We start from the raw sequence: 17,636 nt of genomic DNA on the forward strand, positions 1-17,636 counted from the left end.
GCTGTTAGGCACACATGTATATGTTTTTTACTTTACAGTGTTGCACTGGTTTTGCCACACATCAACGGGTGCCGCATTTTCTGATGTGTGTGTCTCCGTGCTCCTCTCTCCATGCGCCCCTCCCTCTCCTTCCCCACCTGCGTCCACAAGCCTGCTCTCCAGGCCTGCGTCTCCACTGCTGCCTGCAGAGAGGCCCATCAGTACCTTCTTTCCAGATTCCATGCGTGTGTGTGAATGCGCAGCGTTTGTTTTTCTCTTTCTGACTGACTTCACTCTGTCTAGTAGGCTCGAGGTTCATCCACCTCTGTAGAACTGGCCCGAGTGCATCCCTTACAGCTACTATTCCATTGCATATGCGTACCACGACTTCTTTTCCCATTCATCTACTGACGGACGTCTAGGCTGTGCCCATGTCCTAGCTATTGTAAATAGTGCTGTAATGAATGCCAGGGTGCATGTGTCTTTTTCAGTTATAGCTTTCTCAGGGTATATGCCAGTAGTGGGATGGTTGGACCGTATGGTAGTTCTTTCCTATCGTTTTAAGGAATCTTCATACTGCCTTCCTTAGTGGCTCTATCAGTTTCCATTTCCACCAACAATGCCAGAGGATTCCCTTTCCTCCACACCCTCTCCAGCATTTATTGTTTGTAGACTTTTTGAAAATGGCCGTTCTGATTGGTGGCCTGCCCTGATAGTTCAATTGGTAAAGAATCCGCCTGCAATGCAGGAGACCCCAGTTCAATTACTAGGTCGGGAATACCCCCTGGAGAGGGGATAGGCTACCCACTCCAGTATTCTTGGGTTTCCCTTGTGGCTCAGATGGTAAAGAATCCACCTGCAATGCAGGAGACCTGGCTTTGATCCCTGGGTTGGGAAGATCCCCTGGAGAAGGGAAAGGCTTCCCACTCCAGTATTCTGGCCTGCATAGCCCATGGGGTCACAAAGACTCAGACACGACTGAGTGACTTTCACTTTCACTTTCATCCTGACCGGTGTGAGGTGATATCTCATTGCAGTTTCGATTTGCATTTCTGAAATAATTAGTAATATTGAGCATCTTTTCATGTGCCTATTAGCCGACTGTATGTCTTCTTTGGAGAAATGTCTGCCCACGTTTTGACTGGGTTGTTTGTTTTTCTGGTATTGAGTTGTATGAGCTTCCAAGCCCCTGGTTTTGATCCTATCAATGAATCACTACTTGTCCACTCTTGAAACCAGCCTGGACTTGCCTTGGAAGGAAAAGACTGCTTGCTGTGACTCACACAGAAACTCTATGCTGACATTAAGGTGAAGCACAGAAAGGGGGTGATGGGGCCATAAGTGACTTAGGAGACGAGGTTTCTTTCGTGGCAAAGGAGTGAGGTCAAAGCAGTGGCACCCGGGGCCTTCCTTGCCTCTTTCTTCTGCCTCTTCTTTCCCACTGTTTTTTTCCTCTTCCAAGTGGCTCTTCAGGTGAGCTGTAGGAACTGAAAGCTCCTGGTAGGAGTCAAGACTCTATGGGATGATTAGAAAAGCTGGGTCCTGGGGGAAATATGCGAGAAGCTCTTTCAATATATTTTTGGAAGCAGTAGAAATGTAAATTTGTATAATTTTCTGCAAAAACCCAAGGAGGTTTAGGCCTTGCGGTAGAGCATAGACTTTGGAATCAGCTGAACTTGGGTCTGCCTTTATGAGCTGTATCTGACCTTGGATTTCTTGGACTCTCAGTTTTCTCATATATAAATAGGTCTAGCTGACTCATGGAATTGTTTTGAGGCTTAAATGAAATAGTGTGTTCCAGGTGCCTCCCAGAATGCTTGGCACCATAATATATATTCAGTAAATATTAGCTATTAATTTCATTATTGGGCAAATGCCTTCTTCAGGCAGCAGGAGTGTTTCGTGAAAGTCCTGGGCCTTATAGAGCAGGGACAACTGGTCTTCTTTTCATCTTCTGCTGTCTACAAGTTGCAGATCCAAAGAGGAAGAGGTGAACTGTATATGAATCCATAAACCTGAATTAATATTCCCCCATTAAGTACCTTGCACTGTGCCAGGTTCAGTGGCACACGAGATGAAATATGAGCGTTGGTTCCTGCTTCCGAGAGCCTGCGGTTTATTTGGGGAAGCCAGAGACACAGCCAGATAACAACGGCGAGCGGAGTGTGTAGGACTGTAACTCCGTAGAAATCATTCAGCTCTGTCCCAGGGACAAATGTGCTCACATCTGTCTGCTGTCCTGGGAGCGGAGAACAAGCAGGGGCTGGGGAGGAAACGGGTGTTGAATCAGAGTACACGTCACCGCAGCCTCTGAAGTGTTGCCTTTGGCCACTGCCTTTAATCAGGGGCAGGAGAGATGTGGGGGATAGGTCAAGGTCAGGTGCCAGAATAGGACAGGCCAGGTCTTTCAAAGAAGCTTGCACGCGTGCGAGCTAAGCTCTTCAGTCGTGTCCGACTCTTTGGGACCCCACGGACTGTTACCCACCAGGCTCCTCCATCCATGGGGTTCTCCAGGCAAGAACACTGGACTGGGTTGCCATGCCCTCCCCTAGGGGATCTTCCTGACCCAGGAGTCAGATATGCATCTTTTGTCTCCTGAATTGGCAAGTGAGTTCTTTATCATTTGGGAATCCCTCAAAGAAGCTTAACTCCAAACACATTTTGTACATAAGCAGGAGTCTGGAGGGATCTGAAATACCCCTTGATTCTGAGTCTGGCTCCTCACAAGCTAGCTGTGACTTCCAGTGGCCTTAAGGACAAGAAACCTGACCTACGTCTTGCCCCCAAGGACAGTGCTTATTGGTCTAAGCTCATGCCTGACCCCGATTTCACTCACGATGCTGCCTTTCTTCACTTGACCTGGGTTTTGAAAAATCTTATCCTTCTTCTCCTGGTATCTGGCCCTTGGCTCATCCTTGGCTAGGGTTCCTCTGCTCTTCGGGCTCTGGTTACTTGTCCCGGCTCTGTCCTGCTGGAGGGCTTAACCCACCGCCTTGAGACCTGAGTTTTGCTTTGGGCTTTCAGGGAATGTATCCTTCTGAATGTGACTAGGATGACGGCAACAATGAAGCAGAGCAAAGGAAGAGGATGGTCTCAGCCTGGCAATGTCGACACAGGCGAGCCGGAGGTTGGGCAGAGAGCCAGAGGCCACAGACGTGCTGACTGACGACTCTGGGCCTGCAGAAGGGTGAAAGGAAGAGGTCATCTTGCACGACCGCATCTTGATACCAGCAGCCCATGCCCTTTCAATGCCCAGAGTGCATAATCCTAGAAGTGGGGAAACTGGTCTCCAGGGGTCATCTACTACAAACCACGCTATCTGCAAAGCTTTCTGCCATGTATTTAATCTTTACACAACTGTCTTGTTTACAGATTATGCTAGATTGTATGTGGCGAAACCAGACTCGGGCGCCGGTCCTGTGTTGATTCCACAACCCCTGTATCTTCTGTTTCATCGTATGCTCTCTCAGATCCACAGTCTTCTGTCTCAGCGTGTCTGGTTCACGGGGAAAGAGAAAGACAGAAATCTGGGAGAGTGACTGGGTGGCCGAGGAGGTCGATTCATTACCCCGTAGATCTACGTGGCCTGTGCTTTCTCAGGGACAGCTGCGCCCGGGAAGCGGCTGGCGTGGTGGAGAGGGGCTTAGCCAGGCTGGACGCGTCAGTGTTTCCCGGGCCGGGGTCTCCTCTCGCGGAGAGCTGGCTCTGTGGCGGTGGTCTGCCACCCTTGTGATGCCGCGTTTTGTGACGTCATTAAACTTTCTCCCCTGGATAGAAATAATTAGGAAGGTAAAATTATAGAATAACACAGGTTAGAGAAAGTATTCAGTGTGAGGATGACTAATAACAACAGCTAATGTGTGCGGAACGCTAATTAAGGGCCTGGCGCTGTTCTGAGCTCTTTATAGACCTTAAATCTCCTTTCATCCTCACAGACTGCCTCACAAAGTAGTTAATATTGACAGACTCATTTTTCAGGCCAACAGACCAAGGTCACAGAGCTCTGTGGGACAGAGCTGGGATCCAGTCCTGGGTCTGGCTGTCTTCAAAGTCCATCCTCTGAACCTCAAGAAGACACTGCCTCCCTAAGGAACAGGCAGCGTGAGACTGGATCAGACTGCACAGGCTCGTAGGGACCAAGCCCGATGGAGCCACCGCCGGGGATAGCGCGAGGTCTGGGGACTCAGGGCAGAATAACTCAAGGATGACCCGTTAAGGGTTATTTTGGTTATCTCTTTGCTATATAAGAAAGCTCCCTAACATGTATATCTTATAAATATGATGATCTGCTCTTTCTCACAGTTCTGGGGGTTAGGGGCTTGGGGCACATTTCTCTTCCCCTTCTCCTGGTACAGACGGAGGTCACTGCCTCAGCCACACAAAGCTGGCAGCTGGGCTGTCCTGCCAGGCTGTGGCCTGACCCAGTGTCGGGGGCTCAGAGCTTCCCATGGGGCGCTTCCCCGCGGCTGGCCGGGCTGGCCCACAGCACAGTGGCGGCAGGGCGGGCTTCTGAGACGAGGAGCTGGAAACCAGCCGCCCTCTTGGGGCTGGGGACTGGCCCACGGTCATGCCTACGGTTTGTTATTGGTCAAAGCAAGGCATGCGGGGAGCCGTCCAGTAAAACATAGCTGCTGGGACGTCCCTGGAGGACTCTGCGCTTCCAAGGCAGGCAGCGTGGGTTCGGTCCTCGGTCAGGAAACTAAGATCATGCCTGCCTCACGGTGCCGCCAAAAGATACAGCAATCCACACCTGGTGCCCAGCTAAGCTTTAATGTCAGATGAGCGATCAGTTTTGGCTTGTGTCCCATGCAATACTGAGATACATGTAATCTGAAAAACTATTCATTGTTTATCCGAAATTCAATTTTAAGTGGGCATCTGTATTCTTATCTGCCAAATCTGGAGATCCTAGTCACAAGACTAGAGCAGATTCTACGGGGTGCAGACCTCCCCTGACCCCAGGCTTGATGGGAGGAGCGCCCGGACTTTCAGAGAAGGAGGGAGCTAATAGTCTCCATCCTTGGAGACTCTTCGCTTTACGTGTCCACAAAATATTTCCTACATAGTGCAGACAACGTAGCGGTTGGACGTTCCCGGGTCTGTTCCAATCTTGACTCTGCTGCTTCTCAGTATGTGACCCCGGGCAGGTTATCTTACCCTTCTGTGAGTCAGTTTTCTTATCTTAAGGATGGGGCTATCTGGAGTTTGGGCCTCATGACGGTTGTCGGTAGAATTTTGGGAGGAAATGGAGACACAGTGCCTCATAGACAGAAGGTGTTTGATAAACGTCAGCTGTAATTAAGGCAGGATTTTAAGTGAAGCTCTGGGTAAGGTTTCACTCCTACGGGGTGAGAGACGAGGGGGCCCCTGCCTCCGCCCTTGGCCGTCTCTTGGAGGCTCGCACCCGAGCTAAGCGCAGCTTTGCTTTTCATTTAGTTTCCCTCTTTGGCCGCGCTGGGTGGGCGCTGCAGCAGGTGGACGGGGCTGGCTCAGCTGCCTGTGGCGTGTGGGATCTTAGTCCCCCTGCCAGGGGTCGAACCTGTGTCCCCTGGATGGGAAGGCGGATTTTTAACCCCTGGACCACCAGGGAAGTCCCTCCAGCATGGTCTCTAAAGCTGTCCTTGTACTGGCGGACTGGCCAGTGGACCTGGTTCTTTGCTCAGGTTTGCCCCAGACGTAACACACACTTCTAATGCAAGTGCATTAGAAGACCACCCCCCCCCCCGCCCCCGCCACGTCAGGGAACATTCGCACGGCTTTGTCACTTCCCAGCCGCGTGTTCTGAGCTTCGTGTTGCGCAGAGGATGGGTCCCCAGGAGAAACATACAGGAAAAATGGCAGAGTTTACCGTGAAGCAAATATTGGGTTGCAGAAGCGAAGGCTGAGAAATTGGGCCTTTGAGGAAAAGTACTAGCAGGATCCCTCCAGCCTGAGCTTCGGATGAGAGGAAGGAGTCTCCAGGCTCCTTGAAATGCAGGCGCCTCTGGAGCTTGAGAAAGAAGGCGGACCAGCTCGACCGCGTTCTGGAGGGGATGCTCTGGGCCTTGTCACGTCTGTGAGCGGCTGTCAGCCCCACGGCAGACCGGCAATCAATAAGCTGGAGCCACTGGTCTCCAGCAGATGCTGAACCCTGGGCTCACATTGAGTTGGATTTAGCCGTGGGTTGCGGTGGTCACACCAAGTGACCGCTCTGGCTTACCAGGAGTCCTGCCGTGGGCACCCGGGGAAGGAGCAGCCCGGGTGGCCTCGCACCCTGGGGGCGAACGTCTGAGCCCAACCCCTGTGCTGGGAGTCGGAGGTGGAGAGAGGCATGAAGACAGAGGTGTCGGAGGGGACTGATGAGAAATTCGAAGGATCCTATCCCGCCTGCCGGCCCTCGGTCTGTCTCTGGCCTTCCCTGAGCACGATTTAAGAGCCTGCCGGTCTTGCTAACATCATTTTTGTTTCACGGACGGCTTTGTAAATTCCGTGATTGGGTCATTTTCACGAGGAGTGGCAGTGTTGAGCTCTGAAGCGCATGTGCGTTGAACAGCACACGGGCTGCTGGAGGCAGCAGCAACCCCAGAGGGGGCCACGCTGTTCAGGCTCCGAGGCCCTGCTTCGAGCGCAGCGCCTGTGGGGCATAGGGCTGTCTGGGTGATGCTGACTCTGGAGGCTGGCCTTGACACCTCAGTCTCAGATTATCAGACATCATTTTAACATGCATTTCGGAGTAGAAGAACGGGGGTCTGAGGTTGACTGGGCCCCCTCCATGGGCAAATCCAACTTCACAGGGCTCCTCCACACCCTGACTGTGAGTCAGGCGTCTGCTGCTGCTGTTCAGCGGCCAAGTCATGCCGACTCTTCCGGGCCTCGTGGGCTGTAGCCTGCTAGGCTCCTCTGTCCCCGAGTTTGCTCAGGTTCGGGTCCATTCAGTCCGTGGTGCTGTCCAGCCATCTCATCCTCTGCCGCCCCCTTCTCCTTTGCCTTCGGTATTTCCCATCATCGGGTTCTTTTGCAATGAGTTGGCTCCAGTGAGTCAGGCTTGCTTCCCATCTAACTCAGCTCCTTGGGACTGGCCGGTTTCTCTGAGGTTCCGGAGTGGGGGAGGGATGAAACAGGGGTGGGTGTGGCCAGAGTTCAGTGTCCTGGGGAGAAGGCAGGGTGGCTCCGCCCTAGAGGGATCCGAGGATCTTCCGGAGGGGACATAACCGTCTGCTCTCCTTGCGATGCTGGCTGTCTCTGAGCAGCTCCAGCTGGAAACGGCCTCAGCCTGTCTTGAATTCTTTCTGCAACGGAAGGCCCCTCACTTACCTCATTTTGGTTCCTGCCATCTTGCCCCAGGGTGTCCCTTGGGGTGGTGTCTTGAGAGCGTCACACTTGGTGAGTGAAGCTGTTAGGACTGGAGAGCCTGGGTTTCCCACTGAAGGTCCCGGTGCCAGGCTGAGTCCCCTCCTCACTGCAGTGTCTCTCCCTTGAAGACCTTTGCTCCTGCTGTTTACTCTCTAAGCAGTGTCCGCCTCGTTGTGGCCCCAGGGACTGTAGCCTGCCAGGCTCCTCTGTGCATGGGATTTCCCAGCAAGAGCACTGGAGTGGGTGGCCATTCCCCTCTTCAGGGGATCTTCCTGACCCAGGGACTGAACCTGTATCTCCTGCACTGGCAGTCGGATTCTTTGCCCCTGAGTCACCTGGAAGCCCAGGAAGTCCTTTAGGGTTCAGTTCAGTTCAGTCGCTCAGTTGTGTCCGATTCTTTGCGACCCCATGAATCACAGCACGCCAGGCCTCCCTGTCCATCACCATCCCCCAGAGCCACCCAAACTCATGTCCATCGAGTTGGTGATGCCATCCAGCCATCTTATCCTCTGTCGCCCCCTTTGCCTCCAGCCCCCAATCCCTCCCAGGATCAGGGTCTTTTTCAATGAGTCAGCTCTTCACATGAGGTGGCCAAAGTACTGGAGTTTCAGCTTCAGCATCACTCCTTCCAATGAACAGCCAGGACTGATCTCCTTTACGATGGACTGGTTGGATCTCCTTGGAGTTCAAGGGACTCTCAAGAGTCTTCTCCAACACTACAGTTCAAAAGCATCAATTCTTCGGCACTCAGCTTTCTTCACAGTCCAACTCTCACATCCATACATGACCACTAGAAAAACCATAGCCTTGACTAGACGGACCTTAGTTGGCAAAGTAATGTCTCTGCTTTTGAATATGCTATCTGGGTTGGTCATAACTTTCCTTCCAAGGAGTAAGCGTCTTTTAATTTCATGGCTGCAATCACCATCTGCAGTGATTTTGGAGCCCCCCCCCAAATATGGTCTGACACTGTTTCCACTGTTTCCCCATCTATTTCCCATGAAGTTAGTTTAAATGAATATGAGATGCTTGAGAAGATGATGAATGTCTAGGAGATTCAAAGTGATTTATCCCCTTTCCATCTGTAAACAGGAGACTGTAGAGGTCATCTCTGTTCCACATAGACTAGACCTGAGGTCCAGCAAGGCCAACTTTTCTCAGGTGACGGAAGCAGTCACCACTCATTCAGCACTGACCATTGGCAGGGACCTTGATCCGCTGTAGCCCAGCGCTTTGGCTGCCTGGTCGGGACCACAAACTGGTCTTTGTTTCAGCACTTATGGCTTGATCTGCCCCTAACGTTAGCTTCACTTCCGCCCGATGGAAAGTTCTACATCTTCAGGTACTTCGTGGGCTCTGGGTGCTCTGAAGATGTGTAAAGAAAAATTCAATTCAAATGCTCTTGAGAGAGGTAACACTTTGACTGAGCTTCCAGTCTTCCAGCAGACTCTTGCTGTGTCGTGTCCAGATGGTCTTGGGTGAAGGCAGAGGAGGTGGGAGCTGGGCTGCGTTTGCAGAGGGCAGGGTGTGTGGGGCTGTAGGAGCTGGACGCCTGGCCTCCCTGGCAGATGTGCCGTGGTGTCAGCTGCTCCCGCTCTCAGCCCTCTGCCTTGCCTTCCCTCCGATTCTCACCAGCCAAATTTCTGGGGAACCTGTTTACTTCTTAGCCTGTGACCTGGTTGCCTAGGGCTTTGAGGCAAACTTCGCTCAGCAACTGGTGAAGTTAGGAGGCAGAGTCTGGGATTACAGGGCAGTGAGGAGGGGCTGGCACCCCTCTCTTGCCTGCCTGGTCCCCTGTGCCTCCTTGGCTCAAAGGGAAATTATTGTTCAAAGAAAACTTTCTTGTTAAGCGAACGGCTTATTTCATGGAACGACTGCATCCCTAACCTCCTGAGTCTGAGATGGTAGGAGACTGGCCAGATCTTGCTCTCTTCTTAGTGTGTGTGATGCTTAATTTTATGTGTCGATTTGGCCAAGCAAAAGAATGCCTCGAGAGCTCATAAAACTCTGGGCATCTGTGAAGGGCTTCTAGAATAGATCAGCATTATAATTGGGGACTGAGTAAAGAAAGATGACCCTCACCAGTGTGAGTGGGCATCAGTCAGTCATTTGAGGGCCTGACTAGACCAAAAGGGTCAAGAAGGAGCGACTCAGCTGTTTTGGTTGGAGCTGGGAGTTCTGCTCTCAGACATGGGTCTTCCTGGTTCCCAAGCCTTCAGATGCCCACCACGGCTTCCATCGGTGGCCCCTGGCTTTTAGGCTTCTGGATTCAGACCGAATTACAGCACTGTCTTCTCCTGCTTCTCCAGCTTGCAGATGGCAGATTGTGGGTCTCAGCTTTCATAACTGCGTGAGCCAGCTCTTATAATAAATCTCCATTTTTATCTCTCTGCACATATCCTGTTGGTTCTGCTTCTCTGGAGAAGCCTAGACAGTAAGCTACGAAAAGCGATCTCACACCTGTACATAAAGCTGGGAGGTGATTCCAGCATGATTGCTAGGCATTGATCAGTAGGTTCACCCGCGGGTTAACGAGTTTTTTTAGGAAAACATTTCACTTCAGCATCTGTGAGTTTACAGGTGAACATTTTGTCTGGGAGAGGTGCAGTCTCTTCGGCTTCTTCGCAGGGCTGAAGCCTAGCTCTGTGGCCCACAACGCAACCTGCCTAAGTCTGCCCTTTCCCCTCCCTATTAGAACCTAAAATGGTCAGAGTTTGTTTTTCCCCATTTCCTCATTTATATCGTCCACATTCCTGATCCCATGCTTTTCTTCCTGTCCCTGAATGAGTCATAAACTGAAGTCATTCAGTGGATTAAGGAACTGGGACTGAGGTGAGCCAGCAAAGCACAAAGCACATTCACAGCCCTTTCCTGCTGCTTCCAAGGCCCCAGGAATGTTTGCAGGAGTGTGGGGACACCTCCACCCTGGACTGGGGTTCAAGCTAATTTCATCTGAATCCTCCAAAGATATGGAGCCTCAGCTGACATTTGGGTTTCACAGTAAATTGTACCTCCTTTTCCTTCTCTTAAATCAGTAAGACTGATGTCTGTTTCAATAAAAGAAGGGTTTTATCTAAAAACATACAGATAGTTTCTGATTGAAAACAGTTATATGGTCTTCGGTCTGTAATATTGCTTCATTGGTCGTTTGCATAGAAACGATAGCTCACTACTGCTTTAGAGCACGTTTTAGTCCAAGACTAATTAGGGATTTCTGTACTGGGGCCTCCATTCTCTGCTGCAAAGTCAAGTGACTACTCTCTTCCTTCTGTAGTTGAACACCACGTAGATTATTTCTTCAGTAGCGTTTATTCAGAAGGGCAACATACCTTGTAGAGCCTTATGGTGAAGGTCGCTTTGGTTGAAATATGTTGTTTTCACTGTTTGGCATTCAATGAGGCTTTCTATATTTGAGAACTCTCAAAACAGGAAGCAGATAGAGTCTAGCTCCCCTTTCTACCTCCCGGGGCTCTGAAAGATAAAAGCACGGATGGAGGAGATAAGTATCTGTGTGCTATCTACGCTGAATGTGGTTAATACATCAAGAGATATAGAATAGGCCAAGAAAGGCAGGATTGCATTTTTTTCCCCTTCCAGATTGAGTTGGTGCAGTGTATTCTTGGTTACCAGAACACTTAGAGCTTTGGGACTTTGAAACGGTTAATATTCGTGATGTGTATAACAGTATGATATGTAACTGCATGATCTTAATGACGTGAATACGGATGCTTAGTTGTGAAAATGCACAAATGACACCTGGAAGGACATGTCAGATGGTGAACTGCTTGTGGTTATGAATGACTTTGTTTTTTGCTTCTGTGCTTTTTGCTTTCCTATTATGCACATGTGAACTTTTCAGAAACAAATGTTACAGACCTTCTAAAAAGAGCTATAGAATAGCTATGCTGCCAGACAGGTGAATGCTCCTGCTTAGGACCTGAGCTTCGAGGAGGTGATGAAAGGCCTAGGATCAGCAGGGGATGTGGTTGGATGCTATAGAGGGTGGTGTGGTGGCTAGAACAGGTGGCTCTGTCCAGCGCTGAGTGGTGCTGAAAGCTCAGGGCAGTAATTGCAGCCGCAGCCTTGGAAAACGCACAGAGGTGAAGCTCCTTATGGTGGCATCCTTCACAGACGACCCTGTGGCAGGGGCTTGGCTGTGTCTTGCCGCTCTTGGTTCTTGTCCCGGCTGGGTTCTCTAGGCTTCTCTTCTATGCTATGGTCTTCGGAGGCCTCTCTAACAAATTCTCTTTCTGCTTAGGTTAAGAACCCTTAGGAGCACAGCAGCCTTGACATCTTTATTCCTTAGGCTGTAGACCGGCGGGTTCAGCATGGGGATCACGATGGTGTAGAACACAGAGAGGAGCTTGTTGTAGGCTGAAACACTTTCCGGGTTGGGTTGGAGATACACAAGGAACACGGACTCATAGAAAAGGCAGAGGGCAGTGAGGTGGGAGGCACAGGTGGAAAAGGCCTTGCGCTGGGCCTCCAGGGACCTCATCCTACAGATGGTGACCAGGATGTAGGCGTAAGAGACCAAGATGACTGAGACTGTGGGAACAGTGATCAAGCTGGAAAAGATGAGCAAGATGACGTTGGCCACAGTGGTGTCTGAGCAGGCCAGCTGGAGTACAGGGGGGATGTCACAGAAGTAATGGTCAATGACGTTTGGACCACAGTAGGGCAAGCTGAAGACATTCCCTGTCTGCACTGCTGAAGTGAAAACCCCCACAGTATAGGTGAGCCCCGCCAGCTGGACACACAAACGCTTGGATACGATGCTGTGGTAGAGGAGAGGGGGGCAGATGGCCAGAAATCGGTCATAGGCCATGATGGACAAGAGCACGCACTCCCCAGATCCATGGAGGGTCATGAGGGCCATCTGGACCACGCAGCCCTCGAAGGAGATAGACTGGTCAGCAGTGAGGAAGCTGATCAGCAGCCTGGGGGTGAACAAGGAGGAACCGCAGACGTCAAGGAAGGAAAGCAGGCTCAGGAGGAAGTACATGGGGGTGTGGAGGGTGGTGCTGGCCCGGATGACATCTATGAGGCCCAGGTTGCCCACCAGAGTCACCAAGTAGATCAGCAGGAAGGTGGCAAAGAGGAGCTGCTTTTGGTCTGCCCGGTCTGTGAGCCCCAGCAGGATGAATCTGGGCACTGCGGTGTGGTTCTGTCCCGAGGCCATTCCACTGGTGTGTTTCCCACATGACAAAGAAGAAGAGAAACAAGAATGTTAACTCTCTCATCCGAGGGGTACCCTTCAATGTCCGTGTGCCCAGTTGCTCAGTGATGTCCATCTCTTTGCGATCCCATGGACCGTGGACCACCAGGATCTCTGTCCACAAGATTTCCCTGGCAAGAATACTGAAATAGGTTGCCATTACCAACTCCGTGGGATCTTCCTGACCCAGGGATCAGACCCTTGTCTCTTGTACCTCCTCCATTGACAGGTGGGTTCTTCACCACTGCACCATCTGGGAAGCCCATAGCCTTTAATATCTCCTACTCACCTCACCATAGAGCTGCCAGAACTTACGCAGGACTTGGAAAGAGACTCTTGGAGGGCACAAACAGAACCTTGGGCAATCGGACCCAGGAGAAAGGAGCAGTGACCCCACCAGAGACTGACCCAGACTTGCCTGTGAGTCTCCAGGAATCTCCAGAGGAGGTGTGGGTTGGCAGTGGCCTGCTGCGGGGGTGGGGGCACGGAGCGTAGCAGCAGGTGCCTGGGATCTTTGGGAAGAGGTCACCGTTGTCTTCGTTACCTCCACCATAGTTGGCCCCAGTAAATAGCAGGGAGGGAACACAGCTTCATCCATCAACAGAAAGTGAGGTGAAGTTGAAAGTGAAGTTGCTCAGTTGTATCGGACTCTTTGTGACCCTGTGGACTGTAGCCTACCAGGCTCCTCTGTCCATGGGATTTTCCAGGCAAGAATACTGGAGTGGGGTGCCATTTCCTTCTCCAGGGGATCTTCCCAACCCAGGGATCAAAGCCGGGTCTCCCTCATTGCAGGCAGATGCTTTACCATCTGAGCCACCAGGGAAAAACTGGATTAAAGAGTTACTGAACATGGCCCCACCCATCAGAACAAGACCCAGTTTCCCCCTCAGTCAGTCTCTTCCATCAGGAAGCTTCCATAAGCCTCTTATCCTTCTCCATCAGAGGGCAGACAGAATGGATACCACAATCACAGAAAACTAACCAGTCTAATCACATGGACCACAGCCTCGTCTAACTTCATGAACTTATGACCCATGCTGTGTGGGGCCACCCAAGATGGACGGGTCATGGTGGAGAGTTCTGACAAAGTGTGGTCCACTGGAGAAGGGAATGGCAAACCACTTCAGTATTCTTGCCTTGAGAACCCCACAAACAGTGTGAAAAGTCAAAAAGATAAGATACTGAAAGAGGACCTCCCCAGGTCAGTAGGTGCCCAATATGCTACTGGAGATCAGTGGAGAAATAACTCCAGAAAGAATGAAGGGATGGAGCCAAAGCAAAAACAATACCCAGTTGTGGATGTGACTGGTGATAGAAGTGAGGTCCGATGCTGTAAAGAGCCATATTGCATGGGAACCTGGAATGTCAGGTCCATGAATCAAGGCAAATTGGAAGTGGTCAAACAGGAGACGGCAAGAGTGAATGTTGACATTCTAGGAATCAGCAAACTAAAATGGATTGGAATGGGTGAATTTAACTCAGATGGCCATTATATCCACTACTGCAGGCAGGAATCCCTCAGAAGAAATGGAGTAGCCATCGTGGTCAACAAGAGTCTGAAATGCAGTACTTGGGTGCAATCTCAAAAATGACAGAATGACCTCTGTTTGTCTCCAAGGCAAACCATTCAATATCATGGTAATCCAAGTCTATGCCCCAACCAGTAACGCTGAAGAAGCTGAACGGTTCTGTGGAGACCTACAAGACCTGGAACTAACAGTGAAAAAAGATGTCCTTTTCATTATAGGGGGCTGGAATGCAAAAGTAGGAAGTCAAGAAACATCTGGAGTAACAGGCAAATTTGGCCTTGGGATGCAGAATGAAGCAGGGCAAAGGCTAACAGTTTTGCTAAGAGAACACCCTGGTCATAACAGTGTCTTCCAACAACACAAGAGAAGACTCTACACATGAACATCACCAGATGGTCAACAATGAAATCAGACTGATTATATTTTTTGCAGCCAAAGATGGAGAAACTCTATACAGTTAGCAAAAAAAGACTGGGAGCTGACTGTGGCTCAGATCATGAACTCATTATTGCCAAATTCAGACTTAAATTGAAGAAAAGTGGGGAAAACCACTAGACCAGTTAGGTATGACCTAAATCAAATCCCTTATGATTATACAGTGGAAGTGAAAAATAGATTTAAGGGACTAGATCTGATAGAGTGCCGGAAGAACTACGGACGGAGGTTCATGGCGTTGTACAGGAGACAGGGATCAAGACCATCTCCAAGGAAAAGAAATGCAAGAAAGCAAAATGGCTGTCTGAGGAGGCCTTACAAATAGCTGTGAAAAGAAGGGAAGCCAGAGAAGCAAAGGAGAAAAGGAAAGACAGACCCATTTGAATGCAGAGTTCCAAAGAACAGCGAGGAGAGATAAGAAAGCTTTCCTCAGTGACCAGTGCAAAGAAATAGAGGAAAACAACAGAATGGGAGAGACTAAAGATCGCTTCAAGAAAGTTAAAGATACCAAAGGAACATTATTTTTCTGGGCTCCAAAATCACTGCAGATGGTGACTGCAGCCATGAAATTAAAAGACGCTTACTCCTTGGAAGGAAAGTTGTGACCAACCTAGATAGTATATTCAAAAGCAGAGACATTACTTTGCCGACTAAAGTCCATCTAGTCAAGGCTATGGTTTTTCCTGTGGTCATGTATGGATGTGAGAGTTGGACTGTGAAGAAACTTGAGTGCTGAAGAATTGATGCTTTTGAACTGTGGTGTTGGAGAAGGCTCTTGAGAGTCCCTTAGACTGCAAGGAGATCCAACCAGTCCATTCTAAAGGAGATCAGTCCTGAGAGTTCATTGGAAGGACTGATGCTAAAGCTGAAACTCCAGTACTTTGACCATCTGATGCGAAGAGCTGACCCATGTGGAAAGACCCTGATGCTGGGAAAGACTGAGGGCAGGATAAGAAGGGGACGACAGAGGATGAGATGGTTGGATGGCATCACTAACTCGATGGACATGGGTTTGGGTGGACTCCAGGAGTTGGTGATGGACAGGGAGGCCTGATGTGCTGCGATTCATGGGGTCACAAAGGGTTGGACACGACTGAGCGACTGAATTGAACTCAACTGAAGGGAACATTTTATACAAAGGGGGGCACAATAAAGGACAGAAAGGGTATGGACCTAATAGAAGCAGAAGATATTAAGAAGAGGTGGCAAGAATACACAGAAGAACTGTACAAAAGAGATCATCATGACCCGATGGTATGATTGCTCACCTAGAGCCAGACATCCTGGAATGTGAAGTCAAGTGGACCTTAGGAAGCATCACTATGAACAAAGCTAGTGGAGGTGATGGAATTCCAGCTGAGCTGTTTCAAGTCCTGAAAGATGATGCAGTGAAAGTGCTGCACTCAATATGGCAGCAAATTTGGAAAATTCAGCAGTGGCCACAGGACTGGAAAAGGTCAGGTTTCATTCCAACCCCAAAGAAAGGCAATGCCAAAGAATGCCCAAACTACTGCACAATTGCACTCATCTCATCTCACATGCTAGAAAAGTAATGCTCAAAATTCTCCAAGCCAGGCTTCAGCAATACGTGAACCGTGAACTTCCAGATGTTCAAGCTGGTTTTGGAAAAGGCAGAGGAACCAGAGATCAAATTGCCAACATCCACTGGATCATTGAAAAAGCAAGACAGTTCCAGAAAAACATCTATTTCTGCTTTATTGACTATGCCAAAGCCTTTGACTATGTGGATCACAGTAAACTGTGGAAAATTCTGAAAGAGATGGGAATACCAGACCACTTGACCTGCCTCTTGAGAAACCTATATGCAGGTCAGGAAGCAACAATTAGAACTGGACATGGAACAACAGACTGGTTCCAAATAGGAAAAAGAGTACATCAAGGCTGTATATTGTCACCCTGCTTATTTAACTTCTATGCAGAGTACATCATGAGAAATGCTGGGCTGGAAGAAGCACAAGGTGGAATCAAGGTTGCTGGGAGAAATATCAATAACCTCAGATATGCAGATGACACCACCCTTATGGCAGAAAGTAAAGAACTAAAGAGCCTCTTGGTGAAAGTGAAAGAGGAGAGTGAAAAAGTTGGCTTAAAGCTCAACATTCAGAAAACTAAGATCATGGCATCTGGTCCCATCACTTCATGGCAAATAGATGGAGAAACAGTGGAAAGAGTGTCAGACTTTATTTTTTGGGCTCCAAAATCACTGCAGATGGTGATTGCAGCCATTAAATTAAAAGATGCTTACTCCTTGGAAGGGAAGTTATGACCAACCTAGACAGTATATTCAAAAGCAGAGACATTACTTTGCAACAAAGGTCTGTCTAGGCAAGGCTGTGGTTTTTCCCGTGGTCATGTATGGATGTGAGAGTTGGACTATAGAGAAAGCTGAGAGCTGAAGAATGATGCTTTTGACTGTGGTGTTGGAGAAGACTCTGGAGAGTCCCTTGGACTGCAAGGAAATCCAACTAGTCCATACTAAAGGAAATCAGTCCTGAATATTCATTGGAAGGAGTGATGCTAAAGCTGAAACTCCAATACTTTGGCCACCTGATGGAAAGAGCTGACTCATTGGAAAACTGACTCATTGAGGAAGACCCTGATGCTGGGAAAGATTGAGGGCAGGAGGAGAAGGGGATGACAGAGGATGAGATGGTTGATGGCATCACTGACTCAATGGACGTGAGTTTGCGTGAATTCTGGGAGCCGGTGATGGATAGGGAGGCTTGGCGTGCTGCAGTCCATGGGGTCACAAGATTTGGACATGACTGAGTGACTGAACTGGGAACTGAACAACTGATGAATCCCTTCTCCTTAGTGGCAGACTGCTCTCCAAATCCCGCACCAATCCCATGATGTCACAACCCGGCTTTGTGTGATGTCATTGTGTGATGTCATTGTGTGATGTCATTGTGTGATGTCATTGTGTGATGTCACATAGTGTGTGCCCAAGTGTTCCGTGTCCCTCTTAAGACGATGTCTAAATTGCTTATCCTTCAGATGTTCTCTGCGAAACACCCCCATGCTACCCTGCTCTCCGTTTGTCCTTTAGCCAATCTGAACAGCTTACTTCTACATTATTGCAAATGTCTAAGTTCTCACAAATTCTATATTATCCCCTTGGA

At 49.6% G+C, this 17,636-nt stretch overlaps 1 protein-coding gene and 2 long non-coding RNA genes across 3 annotated transcripts in view; 1 reads left to right on the forward strand and 2 right to left on the reverse strand.

The window, feature by feature from the left end:
* LOC132657844 (uncharacterized) overlaps window positions 1–17,636 on the forward strand; it is a 51,243-nt gene that overhangs the window by 10,415 nt on the left and 23,192 nt on the right. The gene's annotated exons all lie outside the window — the stretch shown is intronic.
* Window positions 3,304–7,570, reverse strand: LOC132657898 (uncharacterized). The gene is made up of 2 exons (XR_009596690.1): window positions 7,273–7,570; window positions 3,304–3,746 (listed from the first exon to the last, which is right to left on the reverse strand). It is a non-coding gene; the product is annotated as an uncharacterized LOC132657898 (long non-coding RNA).
* LOC101123494 (olfactory receptor 5J3-like) lies at window positions 11,546–12,493 on the reverse strand. The gene has a single exon (XM_042233581.2). It carries the CDS (start codon window positions 12,491–12,493, stop codon window positions 11,546–11,548), a length of 948 nt encoding a protein of 315 aa, XP_042089515.1.

This window comes from Ovis aries, chromosome 15 (assembly GCF_016772045.2).
Source record: "Ovis aries strain OAR_USU_Benz2616 breed Rambouillet chromosome 15, ARS-UI_Ramb_v3.0, whole genome shotgun sequence".
Lineage (NCBI taxonomy): Eukaryota > Metazoa > Chordata > Mammalia > Artiodactyla > Bovidae > Ovis > Ovis aries.